The 21558-nt window shown below is 30.2% G+C and overlaps 1 protein-coding gene across 1 annotated transcript in view; it reads left to right on the top strand.

The window, feature by feature from the left end:
- LOC129957338 (glypican-6-like) overlaps window positions 1-21558 on the top strand; it is a 240701-nt gene that overhangs the window by 132472 nt on the left and 86671 nt on the right. Inside the window, exon 2 of the mRNA XM_056069607.1 lies at window positions 5509-5667. Within this exon, the coding sequence (XP_055925582.1) occupies window positions 5509-5667 (159 nt within the window). The remainder of the gene's footprint in view (window positions 1-5508; window positions 5668-21558) is intronic.

Genomic DNA, 21558 nt, shown 5'->3' with positions numbered 1-21558 from the left:
TCCCCCTGACATTTATAGCTTAAAAGCCCTGTCAGACGATTTTATTTTCTTCCCTTCTAATGGTTTCTTTTCTTAAAGTTTGTGTTTTCCGAAGTCTCCAGAAACTACCTCACCCCTCCTCAATGCACAATATGAAAACTATTTTCCTTGATACAGTTCTCGAGTGAATGTCTGTTCACTTGATCTCGGAAACTTTTTCTCATCATTTTATGTGTGTGCTCTGCTCTCTAAAATTCTTTTGCTATACTCCCCAAGAACACATATCGACGAAAAATCGTTTTCAATAAATGGAAGGAATTTCCCTCCTCCCCTTTATTTCTACCCCTTGCTATCGAAATCTTTCGTTTTGCTCGTCCTCATCGAAAGAAATATGAGTTATTTTCATTTTACCGGTGGCAATACCTCTTGCTATCCAATCATATCGGAGTCGCTAAGTAATTCCAACCGCCTACTCGAATTTCAAATCGGAGCTAAATCGGAACTATTTCATCTTTTCACATTATGGATGGAACAAAATACAGAGAGGGGAGAAAAATAGAAAAGAAACTTTTGCTTTTTTTCCCCCGGTTCTTTTTATTTATTTATTTATTTTTCCTTCCTTTGGCTATATCAGTGTAATATTGTCCCCTTAATTTTGAAATATATCTGAACTTGTTTTCGAAAAGATGAAGACTGATTTTTTTTTTCTTTCATTCTTTTTGGTTTTTGAACTTGAATTCCTGCAATCGGTACTAACACAATAATAGGTATTTTTTCCTTCCTTTTTTTTTTATAGACGATCCTCTCCCACCCCCAGGTTAGTTTCATTTTGATCAATAGGAAAAGAAGTATGTTGGATTGTTGTGATTGTTAACTGTACTGAAGATGCAGCAATGATTTTGCGAAATTTGGTTAGATTGTATTTATGTGCACATCTGTGTTTGACCAATGATACCATCATTATTGAGTATTTATTTAACTTCAAGGGCAGTATTTTATAATAATTATCCAGTATTTATTTAACTTTAAGGAGCGTATTTTATAATAGTTACGAAATATTAAACTTTGGCAGGAAACCTGTTGTAAAGAAGGTTACCACATTTGATGACTTATTTACAACTTGACGTGAATGTCAGACATCTACCCGATTCTTCTGTTTGGCCAATAAAGGGCAGGGTCGTCAGAAGTTATTGCCCGAAGAAGCACAGAAAATAAAATAAGAATAAAAACGAAACAGCGAGGAAAGGTATCGATATATATATATATATATAATATAATATAATATAAAATATAATATTAAATTTCCGGTGGCCTGGTGGTAAGATCTTGGCTTCGGAACCGGAGGGTTTCAGGTACTAGACTCGATTCCACCGAAAAACCGTCGTCTAAGCGGGTCTGATGCACGTTATATTCGTTGGGGCCAAACGTACTCTCGCTGGTGTGGTGTGGAAGTTTGAAGAGGGGTTCCCAGCTCAGGTATTGTCTTCGTCATCTAACCGTGGTTCTTCCCAAAATAGGCCTAGTGTTGCTTTAAAACGGGACACTGATATAAACTAAACTAAACGAAATCAAATTTGCTGATTCGAGATATGTGTCAAGAAGTATTTGAACTTGGAAGTTCATCACTTCCCTGAAAGGTAAATGTCATGTTTCTTAATTTTATAAATGAAGTAAAATTCGTTGTTGAAAATAAGAATTAAATAATATTATTAAAAGCGCACTTAATGTATAGAAATTTAAAAAATACATTTTTAAAGCAAAAAACGTAAAATGTAAATAGTTGCTATTCAGATATTGTTTGTTAAAGGCTCTAAACCTTTATTTCCTTCCGATTTGCTAATTTGAAGGGATGTATCGCAGATTATTTGAACTCGAGGTTCTTAACCTCCAAATTTATCAATGTTAAAAGCAAAATACCAAACAGATGCAGTAACATAAGAAAAGATTTTGAATGCAGAAGAAAATAAAGCGGTGATTTACATAACAATGAAAATTTAGCAAAACTAGGAGAATAAAAAACATAAAAGGAAGAGAGGAGTAAAAAAGAACATTTTTGCATAATAGAAGCTCAGTGCTTATTTTTGAGTATCCCCAATTGATATTTCTCGCCACAATCGTCCCTTGGCTCAAAGAAGTTTTCATTCATAATGTTGCGAGAGGATCAATTTATATTCATAGGATTTATTTTTCTTTTCTATTTTATTCCATATTTGCTTTTTCACTTGTAGACTATACAAAGATAAATTATTGTAACTGTCGAAAAATTCGACTTCGAGATTTAAACAGACCTGTGTGTTTCAAATTCCCCAAGTTTGAAAAATACATATTAGGAATGAAGCCTATCTTTCATTCTGTATGTCTGAAAAAGATCTTTCAAAAACCCATAAATGGAAGGAATTTGAAATGTGGCTTTTACACCAAATTTATAGGTGTCAGTGAAAATAATTTTTCAGGAAATATCTATCTTGATATCTAAATGTATATCTTGGTTTTTTTTCTTCTTTTTTTTCCCCCATATGCAAATTAATAATATAATTGCAAAACGTAGCGGATTAGATAAATAAAATTTGATGCACAGTTAAAGGATCCGGAACAAAGTTTTGAATCCAATCCGTTGACCGTCTATCGATATGTAATTGACAGTGCCTTATTTTGAATGGTTGAACCTCGCTTTGGTAAAAAAAAATGGTAGAGGTTTCTTCCAAGTAATTTCGCCGCCTACCAATTCCCGCGACAAAAGAAATTGAAAACTCATTTTCTTGTAAGCCAAACAAAATTCTCCTCACCATCCACGGCATCCTTACAAAATCCAGTTAGGTAGTACCTGCGGGAAGGAATAGGAATCGGGAGAGTTCCTTTGTCAAGTCCTCCTCCTTGTGTTGTCATGGTTACCAACAAGCCAGATCATGGCAAGGAGCTGTCTACCGTTGAAGATGCGAAACCTTTGCGTGTTTGGAACCTCTCCTGGCTTGGAAGGAAAGCTTTTCCGGCAAATGAAGGTCTATCCTACACAAACACGCACTGCAGGGCTGCTTCGTGTCAAGGGGCGTACAAGTGGGCAGTGCCCTGCAACTTTTTTTGAACCAACTTTCTCTTGAGTGCACAATCACGACCGGCACGGAAACTCCAAAGTTTCCATGGATTGGAGTGCATCGAAACCAACCGGAATTTTTGGGAATTGATTCGCACTGTTTGTTGGTTTTATCTTTGATTGCACTTTTTTAATAGGCGGGATTTTATTTGCTACTTTTTGAAAAATTGCAAAAATGGTTGTTTGATTGATTGTGTATAAATAAGGACAGCTCATCAGCTTAAATAATAGCAGTGTTAAGTAGTTTAAAGTTTTTTTTCTTTTCTTTCAAAACCTGACATAAAGTTTGTTGCATTTCGAATACATAAAATAGCCAGTATCAATCTAATATATAACTCTATCGTATGTGGAACAGAAATCGTTTATTACTTATTACCAAATGGCAACACTCAAATGTAAACAATCGGACGAATTTCAGACTTCTTCACTGAACATTTTACATGCACTGAACTGAGCGCTTAGCTAATTAGTGTTATTAGAAATATTCTGAAGATGGCTTGCCGTATTACACAAAAGTGAAATCACAGAAAAGAATATACGAAAGAAATCGGTAAATAGGATTCAGACAAAGTTTAATCGAGTGCAAAAATAGGTTTATCCATCACCAGATGTGTAATCGCTGACTTACCGATGGAAATGGATGCTCATATCTTCTAAAACAATTATCTTATGAATTTTTTTTTTGCATTATATTAGTCTCAATATATATAAAACAAGAGACAGCAGAAAAATTCTAGCCAAAATAATATGATGAAGAATTTAAAAAGCTGTTAAAACATGTGGCGACTTAACTTCTTAAACGTCCATTCGCCACCGTATACTCGATTCTCCTACATGGTCAGAAATAATGATAACAATAACATTTCCGTACATATTTCCCTTTATTAATATTTTTAATTCAGTTAGATACATTATCTGTAACAATGTTTCTTAATGCTATGATGGAATTCAAATTCATTCATCAAAAACATTCAATCGCATACTTTCAACTCCATAGAAGTATTTTTACTTCCGCTGTTATTGCGTAATATATGTGACTCTTAATTACACTAAACTAATGCAATTGAATTTGTTTTGCATTAAATAACAAGGTGAAATTTTAAAAAAGTGTATTCCATGTTAATTATATAACACCCTGAAAAGTCAATATTCTGGGCGGACAAGCTCGTCACATAAGGCGGCTAGTAGTATATAAATTCCTCGTAGTTTTGACCGCAGAAAATACTGTAATGATGATTCAGCAGATAAAAATAATCAGTCTCCAACCCAACCTCCCCCCACCCCCCTACACACATTTCCATCTTCGGCAGCTGGATGATATTAAACCCCCCACCCCCCCCAAAAAACTAATCTACAATGTAAATCGTCTTTTACATATTATAATTCATAATAGACATTTCTTCAAAAGAATGGAATAATATTTTAGAAAATTATCTACGCACATTTTTTTTTTTTTTTTCGAAAAGTGACCTCTGATAAAGAATTACGGTTATTCAATGAAACAGATGTGTCTGTTTAGACATTATGAATAAAAACTCGTTTGAGTTTTAAACCAAAATGCTCGTTTGAATTTCATTTCTTGGAAAATTTTATTGGTTTTTATGTTTGTACAATCTCATTTTAATGTTTTTTACTATTTATATTGTTGTTTTCTCAAATTCTAAATTTTGCTGGAATCTTCTTGCAATAAACTTCAAAAATTAAACTGTGATGCATTTTTTTTAAATATTTGGTGCAATAATTTCTCAATATATTTCGTAGTATTGAAATACAAAATAAAAAATCTGCTTCTATAAAAAAAATTTTTGCATTTGTTTTAATGCTTCATAATCTGAAAGAAGTTGAAAATTTCATGTTGTTTCTGAGACAAACCCCTGTATTTAAAAATTGGATAAAATTATTGTTGATTTATTAATTTAATAAGTAGATAGTCTTTTATCTTTACAATTCTGATTTTAAGATATTTGATAAATTTGAAAACCAGAAGAGTTTTGCTTTCTCTTTTTAGCTAAAGAAACCACGTTTCTCCTAATTTTAAAAACTTCTCGCTTTTAACTGATATATTTTTGTTTCATTGCTGTATTTTCAAGCTATTTAATGCAGAAATTGAAACAAAAAATGAAGTCTTTTATAATATTTTTCGAGAAATTCAACCTGAACGTAATCGCATGTCTTAAATTCATTTTTCAAATTTGTAGAGTGGATTCCTACACATTCGCCATTCTTGATATCTCACTGTGTTTCTGAACGTGGGAATTTTTTTATGAAAACAGAACATTAATTACCTAAATAACAGAATTGTAAGCTTGTAAAAACAGGACATTAATTACCTAAATTTGCAAGTTTTTATACTTTTTATTTCAACACTTACATTGTTTTATTTTTGTTTTTATTTACGATAAGGATAGATTTTGATTTCTTATTTTAATTCTTTCCAGGCGAGCAGCTGAGGATATGTGATAGGGGGTTGACGTGCTGCACGACGGACATGGAGCACAAGTTGAGTACGCACAGCAGAGCCGAATTCGATCGCCTCTTGAGAGACACAATAGGACAAGTGAGAGCGACCTTCGCTGCCCAAGCTCAGAGATTCGACGGTGAGACATTGCTTAATACATTTATATCTATACCCTCCCCCACTCCCTAAGCATTGTAGATTGAAGGTGCCCTGCTCGAAATCTGCTTTGCCAACAATAATTTATGTTAAGGATAGGATAGTAATTCGGAATGTAGAAAAAAAAAAAAAATCTACAAATTTAATGGCGACTTTTAAAAATAACTTTGGTCTTCTTTCAGAATTCTTTTGTATTGTCGTTTGTCATAGTTTAATATCCCTTTTAAAATTCTTACAATTCTTGTAGGAAGATATGCTTCAAATATTTTTAAAATTTGATTAAATATAGAAAAAAAAATATTTATAGAGTAAAAACGTTGGTATGATTAAAAAGATAATATTTCGAATTTTAAGATGTAAAAATTATTCTTATACTGTATTATTTTCGGAATTTATCTTGAAAAAACGGCAAAAAACTGTTCAATATTTAATTAAAATTAAAAAATATATATATATATTCTAAGCGCACATTTACATCTTTCAAAATATTTATGTGCTAAATGCGGTGTGGTTTTAAGTCAAACTGCCTGTAAAGCGCCAACACACACACACACCTTTATTATTAATAAAGTTAAACGTGAATGTGTGTGCAGGCCTGCATGTTTGTGTGTGTTGGCGCTCTACGTGCTAGGCCGTAGGACCTAGAGCTACCTAACTTGGCATGCGCACATCGGAGCTAAGTAATACGTATCACTAATGAAATGAAATTTATAGTTGTGCTGTGTAACGCGTTCCTGATAAATAAATACAGAAACAGTTATTTTACGCACGTCTGAATGTTAAATAATGTATTTATTTCCTATAAATAAAAGCATCGATGTTCAATGTCATGATAATTCAAGGCAACCTAACTTGAAATCGATTGCATGCATTTAGTATTTCAAAAACCATTAGAGTCGACGGTGGATTACGGGTACAGTGATTTATAAACACCGGATTAATTCTTTTCGACATCAATAAATCATGGCGCTTAACTTGGTATCGTAAGAACCGTTTGTTTATGAGCGAGAGGCGTATGATAAATGACTGTCGACGAATAACAATTCTGCTTTCGTATTATACAGCATGTAGAATGGGAATGATTTTTATCTGTACGATTTCTCCTTGCAAAATAATTTATTCTGCAAAAATGAATAATGGATTCGTGCGAGTTGCTTAATATAAATTTCTCTAATGATTCCCCAAAAATAATGAGAAAAATCATGTGATTTCCTAATGAGGGATGATAAGGTCCAGAATAAAGGTTGATGATAAGGTAACTTACTGAATAAAGGTTACTTAAAATATATACAAGATAATGAATATTGTGCGAGTTAAATCGAAATTGTAAAATATAGGGTGTTAAGCTGAACTTTCTTATGAAATTAGTTTCTGTGAATTAGATATTATCTAATTGAATACTTTATGAAATCTTTCTTTTTATATAAATATAAACAAATCCACGAATAATTTGTACTTCATGGAATGGTTCAATAAACTTCCATCATATTTTCCCCGCAAAATTAGTGAAAGAAAATTTTAGTGAAGCTTTTCCGGATTATTAGATAATTTTTGTTAATTAAAAATTGGACTACGTTCCCATGCGTAAAAATATTTTACTTTCTAGATTTACAATACTTATTGTATCAAAATAATACAGATGTCTCATTTAATTTAAGAGTGTATGCAGTAAGAGAATTTTATATTTCTTTTTGTATAAAGGTATTTTTTCACAAAGAAAATATTTTTTTAAAGCATATAAATGAAAATATTTTTATCTGAAGCAACATCACATGTATCAACTCGTTAATATAAAATAAGTTTATAAAGGATTAAAATCTTTATTTGTTAACGAATGACTCATGGGAAAAAAATGAATCGAGAACATTTCTTGATTGGATTCTTAATCAGAACAGAACTTTGGTGTTCTTAATGTTGCTAATGCTATTTTTCTTCTAGTTCATTTAATTTGAAAAATTTAAAAGAATGCAAATATAAGTTTTTTTTGTACCCATATGAAATGCAATTTTATTAAATTTGAGATTACAGAGAAATGAGATTTTCCTTGCTTTGAAGAGAAAAGGTTAATATACAAATATTTTTCATATTTCTCGACACGATTAAGCATCAAATTATGTAAATATTAAATAATTATTATTGGTGAAAGCATGAGCGAGTTTCTTCTTTTATTATAAATTTTAAAAGTTTTACAACTTGTGATGCAACAATGGCATCCATCTTATATTGTTCTGAAATATAATTATTTTTTTTAAAGATAAAACATTTGGATAATAGATTATAACCGAATTTGCAAACATGGGCAAATATATGATACTTTTCTTTTTGTGAAATATAAATGGATAAATGTTATATCAATGGCATATTTTCTCAATAAAATATGTTAGAAAGCACATTGTCTAAATTGCTAGCCTAAAAATCAAACGAAGTAGATTTATCTTGATAACAAATAAAAAATTCCCTCACAAGGGTCACTAATATAAATTTCAGTTTCAGTATTCAATTCCATAAAAATGATTGAGTTGCTCATTTGAAAACGCTGTTTATTGAATGCTCCGCATTCATTTCTTTGTTAAGATATGTATATGGAATTAAAATATAGTAAATATGGTACTTTTTGCGTTTCCGAGGACCATTGGTGACAGTTAAATTATTTTCGCCAAATTGCCAGCAAAAGTAAAAGTAAAAAAATCGCCAACAATTTGGCGATTTCTTTTATGGCCCTCGAAAGCGGAAATGAAGGGTAAATGTTTCATTTAATAAGTTTTGAATGATATATTTGAGGATTTTTTTTTTTTTTTTTTTTTTTTTTTTTTGAGAGAGAGATTTTGATATTTACACTGACGCTCGAGGTGGGATGGCTATTTCGTTTTATTCTCTCTTACGTAGTTGCAAGAAGATTGTCTCATAATATGTGTATTAACCAGCGAATATTCAAAGATTGTCTCATAATATGTGTATTAACCAGCGAATATTCAAATTCATTTTATGGATTTCAGTAAATTTTTGTTAATTATATTAAAAACTAAAAAATGAATATAATTGTAGAAAAATGTAAAATGTTAATTTTTAAAAAACCAATTATTAAAATTTTTAGAATCTTAAAAAAAACTTTTACTTGCTAATTTATTTTAAAGAAGCTTTTAAAATATATTAAAATATCCAAAGAAAAAAAATAAAATAAAGATTACTTTCTTGCAGCTCATGCGTTGCTACAAAAATAAATAAATGAAAGTAAAAAAAAAAAAAAATCCAAAATACTGATATTTTTTTATTATAAAATATATTTAACGAATGATATATGATTGTGGAAAATTGCTTAGGAGTCTAGGAAAACATATTTGCTTGTTAAGGCTGTACGGTACTTGAAAAAACGTAGAAATGTCGCATACGGAAATTATTTTTTCTTGGAATTATTATTTTTGTTGGAGGGAATTTCTTCTATTTCCTGAAACTTTTTTTCATACTCTTGACAAATGCTTGAAATCATTTATAGATGTTTTCTTATATATGCACGATAAGAGTTACTATGCTTTAGGCCTGATATTTTATTTTAATTATTTTTTTAAAGCTCATATTTAGCTGAAAGATGTAAACCGATAATTTTAGAAATTTCATTTTTTCCCACCTTAACCTATAAAAAGAAGCATAGTTGAAATTTCATACCAACTTTCGTTGCCAATAAACCAAGAAATAAAGATGAATTAGTTTAAAATATTAAAAATTAAGTATTTTAAAAAGTTTAAAAAAAGCCTAAATTTTAAACAATCTTTTTTAAATTTTGAAATAATTGTTCTTATTAAATTGCTTTTATCGGTCAAACTTAATAATTTTAATATCACTATATAGGAAAATTTTTTTTGAAAAAGGATATTATGTTCCTTAAACAACGAATTAAAAAGAAGAAAAAAAAATGTGCTTGGTTTAGTTGCGGGATGGAAATATAATTGTTTTATAAATAGAAAGCTGCACATTAATGGGTTAAAAACGTCAGCAATTTTCAAGTATAATATCCCAATTTTAAATATTGTTCAAACAAAATTCCCAGTATAACGACATCCCATTAAACCAAGCATTTGTTGTGTAAACAATTAATGGATGTTTTTTATTTAATTTAATAAAAAACAAGTAGTAAGTTTGAGGTAACGAAGTAAATCCAAGACTAATTAAAAATTTATTTTGCAGCTCTTCACTTTTATCTTCATAACAAAGTTCTACATTTTTATGTCTTTCAAATATAGAATGCTAATTATTTATATAAAATAATTTTAAAAATAACTTTGTAGATTTGTATTTCCTTTGCAAAATCGACTATTTCATTTTTGATTTACGTTGTTTCTGCTAAACAAAATAAATAAATACTTTGCAAACGATTGTTTCCTGTTGAAAATCATAATTTAATAAAGAGTAATATATTAGATTTTATTTCGAGATTTTTCGTACAAGTCTCCAAAATAAACATTTATATTGCAATTTATATTTAAATAAAAAGTCATTATACGTAAAATGCAATATACTGTAAAGCATCCAAGCATTTTTTTTTAATTACTTTGTATACTTTTTTGTGAATTTTTTTTAAGTTCTATCTTTACTATTAATTTGTTTCCAATTTAATTTAGCATCATTGTTAGAGACAATTTGCTTATAGATAGTGTTCTTTTCATATTACAAAATCGATAGTTATTTGCGTAGTCGGACGATATTATTAATGTCTTTCTTCATAAATTGGAAACAATAAATGACAGCGCAGTTGTTTAGGCTTGTTCGAAAATTGCATTGCATTTGAAAAATGAAAGAGAAAGCGAGTGCGCAGGGGTGGGGGGGGGTGGGGGGTATTGAAAGATGTTGAGTAATTTAAATCAAATTTCCATTTCGATTTTTTTTCGAATGTTATTATGAATAGGAAATAGGATATTATCATAATAATACAAAACTCCTACATAAAATATGAAATGTAAAAAATTTCATTTGGATTCTGTGTGTTTTATTTGCCGCTTTTACTTTGAAATTGTGAATCACTGGAAATGCTGAAATAAGTTTCTTCAAAATGATTGTTTTGAAAGGCTTTCAAAATTGGTTTCATGTAACAAGTAGAATTGAATTTAAAAAAAATGAAATAATACATATTTATAAGAGCAAATAGAAGACAATTTTTTTTCAATTATGTTTTTTTATGTCTGCGAATTTCGTTGTATATAAGTTGATTCGTGCATGTTCTTTCGTTATTTTGCTAACAATTGTTTTGTTTGATGAAATTTTAAAAATATTAGCAGTATTGTTACAACTCAACAAAAACCAAAAATCAAGTGTTTGTTATGAATTTTTTACAAGAAATAAATAATTCCTAGAGATGATCGTATATTTGTATCGTAATAAGTAAGGCCATTTCTTTTTGATGCTACCAAAAAAATCACTTATTTTTTCCTTAAATTTTCTTATGTGACTGTTTAATTTATTTCATTTTTTTTAATTTTACTAATAATATTAATATCATGTTTATGATTTGTGAGAAAAGATACGATTCTTTATAATAAATAAATAAAAGAAATCCTGAATTTCCTGAAAAGTTTTGATTATTGACGTATTTCCGTAATTAAATCGAGAAAATAGAAAAAATACCGCTTTTCACTATACAAATTTGGTTTGCTACTTTTCCTGATTGTGGCGTCCTGCATTTATATTCGTGATCCAAAACTTTAATGGTCACATTGTCATTGTAGTCTCAACTTTCCAGCATTATCTTAAGTGGCCATTATGACGCCACAAAGTATCACTAGATCGTTGTTCTGAAGCCATCTGCGTAACCATTTATGACGTTACTAAAATTAGCAACAGCTAGTTCAAAACTAGTTAGATTGTGTGTGTTATTATTTTGCTTAAACTGTGTAACCGATCGAAAACTGCATTACTTAAATGATCAATTTACCTTTAAAATGGGAACAACGTTCAAATTTCGAGTCTAGTCAATTGAATTACTGTAGACCATTTTCTCTTTCTAATTAAATAGTATGAAATGTTATTCTTCCATTTATCGGCACTTTTTCGTACAATTTCTGGTTGTATAGCATTTACAATAAAATTATTGTTCCGTTTGATAAAGAGATTCAGTAATTTCTTTTTTGATAACGAAAGAAAATGAACTATTTTCACTCTAAACTTTTTGCGGTGTTATGTGGTTATAAATCGAAGAGATCCAGTTACTATTTAAGATTACCTTAAGTCAGTTTTTCAGTGTTTAGTGTTTGCAATTTTATGTGGTTATCAATTGAAGGGGTCCAATTAATAATATTTAAATTTACCTTAAGTCAATTTTTCAGTTTTGTTAAAATATTAGTATATACATTTGAAATAATTAATATTTGAAATGTTGTGTTCTCTGAAACATTTAGTGAAGCAAAAACAAACCATGAAAAACTTTTTATTTTAGCGATTACATTCCAAGCAAACAAGCAAAAAAAAAATCGTTTTTTCTTATTTTATAATCGTAAATTAAACACTTATTATTGGTAAATGAATTTAAAAAAAATCAATTTAAGACAATTATTCAAAGAATCCCAGTTATTTTTTGTTATTTTCTGTTTATTTTTTAACAGTTTGAAGAATATTATTTGTTCCATTCTCTAAAAGTTTTTGCACTCTTATTTTGTTTACTTTACACGACCTATAGTTTAGAAACTCTTAATTAAATACGAAATGGAAGGAAGAACAGTAATAAAAATAATTTATTCTCGATTTTCTCGAAAGTATATAGCTAAACTTTTGACTTTAATCTACAAAAGATGAACTACCATGGATATTACCGCTTTTAAATTGACTGAATAAAAACTATTCTTAAATAGCGCATTTTCTAAAGTATTAGATGCTTGCATGCATTTTAATCAACGACATCCATTGGTAAACATGTGAAGCATCTATTTAAACAATAATGATTTTGGGTTTTACCAAATTACTTTATCATTATCATTTTGAAGGTTTTCCATTTAGTATTAATCTGCTGCCGAAGGTTATCACACTTTCAGAAACTTAATGGTGATACTGCTCCGTCATATCCCAACTGTCCGTTTTGGTTTCACCGATTGAAGAGCGGTGATTTCGATGTGAATAACAAAGAACTGCCTGGAGGACCCCCAAAAATTTCGAAGACCATCAGTTGCAAGACTTATTGGACGAAAATGGGAAAAAGTTGTAAAAAATATTGGAAAATAGCTTGATTGATATATATTGTACCAATTTTTCTCAATAAATGCCATTTTAAAGTGAAAAATTCTCAAAATACATGCAAGCACGTAATATTACTTATCAAAGCTGTCATGTTAGCATCATTTTTTGAGAAATGAGTTCAATGAATGAATTATAAAACTATTTTATTCATAAGACATTTTTTTTTTTGAATTGTAAACAAGTGAAAATAACTGTGACAAAAACACTTGTTTTCTTAGTATTTTCTGATTCTTTCATAAGATATTATGGATGATCCAGATTCTTTTCAACGGACTGAAAATCGTGAAAAATGACTTTGTCTGTTTATTTAATGACTTTTACTTCATAGAGATACTCTTTCTACTACAAACTACAAGCATGCTTCCATATTCACTTCAGCAAAAACCCTTCTTAAAGAACCCAGGCCATCTCCATACCACCCACTTGCATATCCCTCTCAATCCGGAGCCACCCCTCCATGTATCTATCATTCATTGCATCCAAAAGTAATGAAAAACTTCCCTTTTAATAAAAGCGTAATCTTTGAACTGAGACTTAAATCCAGATGAAAAACAATTTTTTTTTTCATCGGCGGACCAGCAGAAAAGAAAAACCCGAAGACGGCAGCTTATATCAGTCCCTTTCTTTGAGGGGAAGGATAAACAATTTTGCTTCTTCTCCCATCTCCCACAAACCTCCCCAACCTCCCCTGCAGTCTGGGTTGAGTGCTTCTTTCCTTCTTTTATTTTATTTATTATATGTATTTTTTTCTTTTTGAATAACGGCCTCCTTTCGGTTATATCGTGGCTCATTATATTTTGTCATCTGCTTATGTTAGCCGTACATCACCATACTGCTGGAAGACTGCTGTGTAAATTATTGTACATATTTTATGCCGGGAAAAGTTGAGTTAAATCCTTTATAAAGTACCCGAGAAAAACGAAGACATTTTAAGGATTGAAATTTGATATTCATTAAGTGGAGTCGAGTAGTTTTTTTTTTTCTTTCCCCTTCTCTCATGAAATTATAAATGGTCAAATTATTCCCGCTGTATCTGGGGAAGAATGCTGTGTTGTAATGTATGTCTTTTGGATGTTCCGATATGTTAAAATGAAATGGATCAAATGGATGGATCAACTTATCAACTTAATGGATCAAATGGATCAAACTCTTAACTCTATGTTAAGATGTATTAGTAATTTGTTAGTTCCAATGAATAAAATGTAAAATTAAAAGGATTTTTTCTCAATAGCTTTTATAAATTCTATTCTTAAACACACTCATTATTGTGTTTAAAAGTAAATTTTGGTTACTGACTCATATACGAAATTATTTTGCTATTATTACTTTCTCGTGTAGAGAAAGTATTGTAATCGTCAAAAATTGAACGAATCTTTAGATTTTTAGACTTCTCTGAGTTCTTAAAACACATTTTTGGAAAATGTCCGTCTCTGTCCGTCCACCTGTCTGTGGCAAAGATAACTAAAACAAAATTTGGGCTAGAGGCACAACTTTGGTATACGGTCTTCACACCAATTCAGTAGATTTTTTTAATCAAATTTTGAGCAAAATCCATTTAAAAGAAGTCTGTCTGTCCGACTGTTCGAATATAAGTTAATACGATAACTACTAAATGAAGATAACTAGATGGATAAAATTTGGTACTCAGAATTAACAACTATAGTGTAGACGCATATCAAAATGTGTGCCAAATCCAAACAATATTGGATCGTCTGTCGGTCTGTACTTTCAGTAAGATTTAAACATAAGGTGAAAACGCAGTGACTTAATTATATCAGATTTAGTACGTGATTTTGAGATCGCAATTGTAGTAATATAATCAAATTGTTGTTTCAACCGGTTGAAAAAACGCATCTAAAGAGTAAATTCGATTTTTGGTTGCTTTTAACCTCATTTCCGGTATTATTTACCAAAAGAACTCGTCGAGGATGAAAGGATAGATTCATTAAAAATGCCTAACTCACGTCAAAGGTTAATATTTCGAAAATTTTGTACGCCAGTGGCATGCAGGGTAATCTCTAGGATAAAACCTTGATTAGAGAATACGAGAAAGTTTTGGAGAGCATTCACGCTGGTTTTCTATTTCTTCAATTTATGATTCACTATTATTTTTACGAAATCCTCCAATCGATTTCCTTGCTCTCCATTAAATATTAGGGTGTCCCAAAAGTGCCTTTCTCATCGCTCTATGAATGGCCTCATCTGGCTCTGCTTGTGCAAACGTGCGGGGTTATCTATTAATCGTCTGTCATCGGTTTCAGTCCTTCAAGAGTTCTACTACACCCCTAAAAAGTTCTTTTGTCCATTTGGCGAGATTGGAAAGGCGTCATTTTCTACGAGCTCCATCCTCAAGTTGAAAAAATAAATTCTACGAAATACTGTCATTAACTGGATTAATTGAAAAGCTGCCATAGCAAAAAACGGCCAAAATTAATGAACCGAAGAGATGTTGTTTTCCCTCATGACAACGCAAGACCACATATTGCATTGGTCGTAAGAGAGAAGCTCTTACAATTTGATTGGGATGTTTTACCGCAGTTTGCATATTCTCCAGATCTCGCTCCATCTGATTATTACTTCTTTCTATCCTTAAAATTCTCTTCGTGATAAACGCTTTAAACTGTCAGAAATAAAAGTGCACCTCTGAAATTATTTCTTCCATAGCAAAGAAATCATAATGAGGCTCCCTGAGAGATGGAAGAAGCTAAAGGGTTCTTGTATAACAAGATAATCTCTTAAACAGTAAATATTGTGTATTCATTTCACATTAGAAATAGGAAAGAAACTTATAGGACACCCTAATAGCATCCCTAATACGGAGATAAATTTTAATTAAATTAACAGATTAATTGATAATTCTAGGAATATTAAAATAATATATTGGCAGTAAAAACACATAAGAGTTCAAAATTCATGCTCTTCAGAGAGTGAAGGCAAAATCAGTTATGAGATTTCATCTTTAGAAGCTTCGTTAAATTAAAAAAAAAAAAACACCGGTTTTATTTCTGATGTTCTGATTGTTCTTAAAATTCTTAATTATTAGGAAAAAAAAAATCGTACGTATGTAAAAAGGATTTGATTTTTAAAAAAAGCCAAGATTGTTCTAATTACTTTTGATTATATATTTGATTACGTTAGCTATACATGCACTTGTTGCTGTGGCTGTACATAATTTTTTACCTAAAAAGTTAAGTTGAATCCGTTTTATAAAGTACAGAGCGGGGGGGGGGAGGAACACATAATTCATACTGAAATTTGATACATTAAGATAAGCTGAATAGTATGTTTTCTTCATTTTTCTTTTCTTTTTCTTTCTTTCTTTTCCCTTTTCTTTTTCTCTCTAGAGAATATAAATGGTCAAATTATCCTTGCTGTTTTTAAAATGTTTTACATGTTTTTTATGGTTGTTACGATAGGTATTAATGAGACAGATAAGCTTTATCTTAAAACTTCTAATTCACGTTAAAGACATTAATATTTTTATATTCAATGATTCAGTGATTAAAAAGGAATTCTTTTTCTAAATATATATTTCATTTTCCTAATTACTGACATTTGATGATTGTAAATAAGTGTTAATTTTTTTATGTACATTTTGCAATTTTTATTTCCAATCATAGCTAAGTGTAGTATAATTTTTGTTTCCACACTTTTAATTCATTTTTTGTAAAAATGGAATTCTGTAAACGATTTTTCATTCACTGCCTGAGATGCAAGAATCTTGAAATTCTCTACGCTTATGTTCTCGATGATAATATGCTATTTAACATTTTTTAGAGCGTAATTATCAGCTAATCGACTCATTTAAAATTATGACTTCATGTTAATGACAGGTATTGATTTTGAATTGATAAAAAAAATTTGATTTCAAGAACCCATAATATTTTTATAATGAATTTCAAATTAAGGATTAAAAAATCGAACATAATTGAGGGAAAAAATAAAATTTTTAGTTTATTACTGAAAGTGTGTTTATTAATTTTTTTTTTTTTTTTACTAAATAGGTATAATATATGTTTCAGATGTATATAAACCAAATTTTGAAGATAACGTTTTATTTAGTATCTTCGTCAAATTCGAAATAAAAATGAAATCTTTCGATGCTTTTGACATTCTGAATAACTAAATGCTTTACATATTTAATTATGAAGGCTAAATGCTTTAAAAATATTTAATTATGAAAAAAAGAAAGAAGACGTTTGTTTGAATCCGATGAAATTTTAATGAATTTAATTAGAAAAACTCTGAAAAAGTTCTTATTTATTTTTATGTTTCTCGAATGATTGTTCAATTGTTTACTAATGTATATGTTTTGATTGCAAAGCAATTCATTTTATTGAACATTTAAACTAATTCATTTTATTCCGGATATTTTATAAGAATCTCTTCAGTTCAAAAAGAAAAAAAAAATTCTCCAATTATTTTATGTTGATTGTCTTTTATGAAGGCAATATGTAATCTAATTTAAATTCTAATTAAATTCCTATTTTTTTCTTTAATTAGTCCATATTACTTTATCCTAATATTTTCTCTTATTTCCTGATCCGAATCAATATTTTTTTATTTATTTCTTAAACGAGCTCTAAGAAATTGATGACCATTGCATTTCTCATGCCCCGAATGAAGAGAAAAAAAAATGTAACATCTGATATTTATAGTTAAAAACAACATCTCGTATTTCCATTTAAAAAAGATGGTTTGTCCATTAACAAAAATAAGCAATAATACAGAATACACAAATAGAAAAACGAATAAAATAGCGGTATCCGTCGAAATAACGGTAAATAAATAAAATGAAATCAGAACTAGTCTCCTAATTGAAAAACCAGACATATGGTTACGCATTTGCTTTAACTGAATTTTTAAAATTTCCTTTTAAAAATAGAACAGAACAATTGAGAAAATCTTCTTATAAAAAAAGAAAAATCGCCTTCAGTTATTTGAAAAAGATATTTTCTAAGCTAGTTGACTGTTCCTGTCGATTTCATCCTTTACTTTTCCTGTCGCATCACTTCACTTCTATTCAGATCATCGCTCTAGCGAAATTTCAATCTTTTTCGCTCTTTTAGGTACTAGCGCACGAATTGATCCTGTTTTCTGTGCAGTTTATGGGGAATGGGAGGAAAGGTATTTGTAAAAAAAAATGGATGCAGTGGAAATTGTATTTTGCTGATAGTTATAGATTTGGGTTTATAAGATTGTTGTACTTTATATGAAAGTTTACCCTTTCAAAATAGTCTTATTTTATTTGAAGCTTTTATTTAAATAGACTTATTTTATGTCCATGAATTTTTCTTGCATTTTTTGTGTTTATATTGTTGTGTGTTTTCGCTTTATATTAAGTTTTATGGTCTTAATCATAAATCAAATTAATTTTCAAACTATCTAAAAAGCGTTAAAAAAAAGGCAGTTAAGCTAATACCAGTTGCTTTGGAGTTATTTATATTTATTACTATAATTATTACTAAAATATTATTTTGTATTTATTTATATTATCATTCCTATAGTAATAATATTAAGCTTTATGGGCTTAATCGAAAATCAATTTTCAAACTATCTAAAAAGCGTTAAAAAAAGGCAGTTAAGCTAATACCAGTTGCTTTGGAGTTATTTATATTTATTACTATAATAATGTAAAATATTATTATTTTGTATTTATTAATATATATAATTCCTATAGTAATAATAAATTTTTTCTGAAAGTAAACACCTTTGCTTATTCAATAATAAAAGGGAATGTGCATACGTTGGCGTTCTACAGGTAAACTGTTTGCCCTGGAGCTATGAAATACAAATATATTTTTGCCGATGGGAGTGGGCACTTTGATGTGATTCTTTTGAAATTTTCATTAGAATTTTAAATAATTAAAAATTAAATATGTATTTTCCGCAATAACACCCGAAATTGTTATGGCACATAACTGAATCTACACTTATTCAAAGTTTTGAAAAATAGTTTTTTTTTTTTTTATTATTCAATTTAATTGTACAAATTATATTTGAATTTGGTTTGAAAACCATCGCCCCCCCCCCCATAATTTCAAAAAATATTTCGCTGTTTCGATGAAAATGAAATGTTTTTCGTTGTTTCATCAAATATTTAATCACGTGAGTCTCTTCATTGTTGATAATTAAGGAAGAAAGATTCTGCTGTTGTCTGTGCAGTCTACATGAGAAATCACTTGTCGTAAAGCGAAAGTGCAATGTATTAGGGTGCTCCATAAGTTTCTTTCCCATTTCTAATATGAAATGAATACACAATATTTACTGTTTAAGACATTATTTATTTTGTTATATATGGACCCTTTTGCTCTATTACCTTCTTCCATCTCTCAGGGAGCCACATTATGACTTCTTTGCAATGTTTTGGACAAGAAATAATCTCCGATGTACGCTTTTATTTCGGTGATGGGTTTAAAGCGTTTATCGCGAAGAGATTTTTTTTAAGGACAGAAAGAAGTAATAATCAATTGGAGCGAGATCTGGAGAGCATGCAAGATGCTGTAAAATATTCCAATCAAACTGTAAGAGCTTCTCTCTTACGACCAATGCGATATGTGGTCTCGTGTTGTCACGATGAAAAACAACGTCTCTTCGGTTCATTCATTCTGGCCGTTTTATTGCTATGGCAGCTTTCAATAGATCCAGTTGATGACAGTATTTCGTAGAATTTATTGTTTCACCTTGAGGAAGGAGCTCGTAGAAAGTGACGCCTTTTCAATCCCACCAAATGGACATAAGAACTTTTTTGGGGTGTAGTCCCGGCTTTGCGATAGTTGACGGACTGAACCGACTGAAACCGAAAAAAACGGCTATTAGATATTTGCACAAGTATAGCCAGATACGGCTATTCATATCGCGATGAGAAAGAAACTTTTGGAACACCGTAATGTAATTTAATGCCATAGGAATTCAGCCTATTAGGAAGGTTCATGTGCACAATAAGCAGAGCAGGTGTAAGCACTATTAAATTAACATGCTTTTGATGCCTATCACAATTTATTACTAAACAAAATGTTGTTCAGGAAATCGTCAGCATCGTGTTATGCATATGAGATTGAATTAAAATTGAAACAATGGCGAACGAACTAATCATGAAAACTACTAGTTGAAAATAAATAAGTGGGGGGGGGTAGTTAAATAAGAAACTAATTATAAAGTAAAGAATATTGTTCTTCACAGAAATGGAGGACTCATAAAATTGCAATTCATGGATAGTATAATATTTTTAGAAGTTGAAAGAAATTTTCAGGATTTCATTATCATTGTATTGAATATAAGATTTCTAGAATCAAATATATGCATTATAAGACTTCTATAAAAAGATATAATATTCCCGATAATAGAAAAGATGTCCCTCATAATGATGATGTCATATCCACGTTACAACGGAAAGGGGGTGCTATACCTTTTGAGGGTAAAGACCCTGAATGCCCGAGGGCAGAAGTCTGACTTCTAGCTCATATGAAGAGGGCACTCACACACTCGCTTGCATAGCCCCTTTTTACAGGGGGGGAGGGGGCTCTTTCACATATGAGGACTCGAACCCGGGGCTCCCAGATCACGGTGAAAACGGACTACCCCTAGGCCAGGACGCCGGCAGATGTTCTCGTAATATATTTTTTTTCTGTAAGGCTAATTTTTTATGTCTTTTTATAAAAAATAATTTTTTTGATGCTAGATTTTATTTACTTGAATCAGATAACAACTTGGACTAATATTTGTATCTCAATGACCTCACTTGAAAGAAAAAAAAATTATATATTACATCATGGTATGATACATATCTAAGTTGAAAAAAAAAATGAACACATTTCATAACGATGGTTTATGGAGCTACGAAAACAGCATTCTATCTTCAAAAGTTTCTTATAAAATTCACATCGCGCCTTCTGTAAACTGTCAGCGCAAGTGGTTAGAATGCTAATGCACTCCCATGTGTCAAACCTCGTTTGTTAAATTTACCGAAAATCGGCAAAACGATCGGAACTGAGTAGAATGAACTAGAAGTAAGGAAAAAAAAAAAAAAAAAATCTCGGTGCGGATTTCTTTAAACAAATGCACTCTTTATGACAAAAAATGTCTTTTATTTCATGCCCTGCCTTTTGAAATGACTTGAAGTAATCTTTCAAGAAACGAGTGTTGTGTCTATACATAATGACAGATGATTTTTGGAATTGTTTCCAAAAAGCGTAACTATTACTTCTGTATCATTTACCTCGACCAAATGTTCCATTTCTTCGAGATCCTCTCCCTGCCCATTATTATTGTTATTGTTTCGATTTTGTTTGCCGGAGTTATAGAGGGATTACCCCGCTTAAGACTTCGACCAATAATTGCTTGTTTATCCTTTGCGTTATTGGCCTCAATTTCTTCTGGGAGGATGATATTTTTATTACTTCCTTCTGTTATTTTCTCCTCGAAAGAGGGGAAACGATAACGTTTGATGTAGAAAATAATCAACTTGGTTTGGTTTGAAATTTCTTTCTTTCTTTCTTTCTTTTTTTGGAGGGGGAGGGGGGCTTTGTTTAAACTTTCTTTCCAACATCAAAAGAATTGGAAGTTTTTACAAGGAATTAGATGTCGGTTAAATAAAGTTTTCTGGAACCAGAATTCGTCTTTTATTTCGTGTTGTACTTAAAAAAATATATATAAT

Source organism: Argiope bruennichi, chromosome 11 (assembly GCF_947563725.1).
Source record: "Argiope bruennichi chromosome 11, qqArgBrue1.1, whole genome shotgun sequence".
Classification (NCBI taxonomy): domain Eukaryota; kingdom Metazoa; phylum Arthropoda; class Arachnida; order Araneae; family Araneidae; genus Argiope; species Argiope bruennichi.
This window is presented reverse-complemented; position numbering and strand designations above follow the sequence as displayed.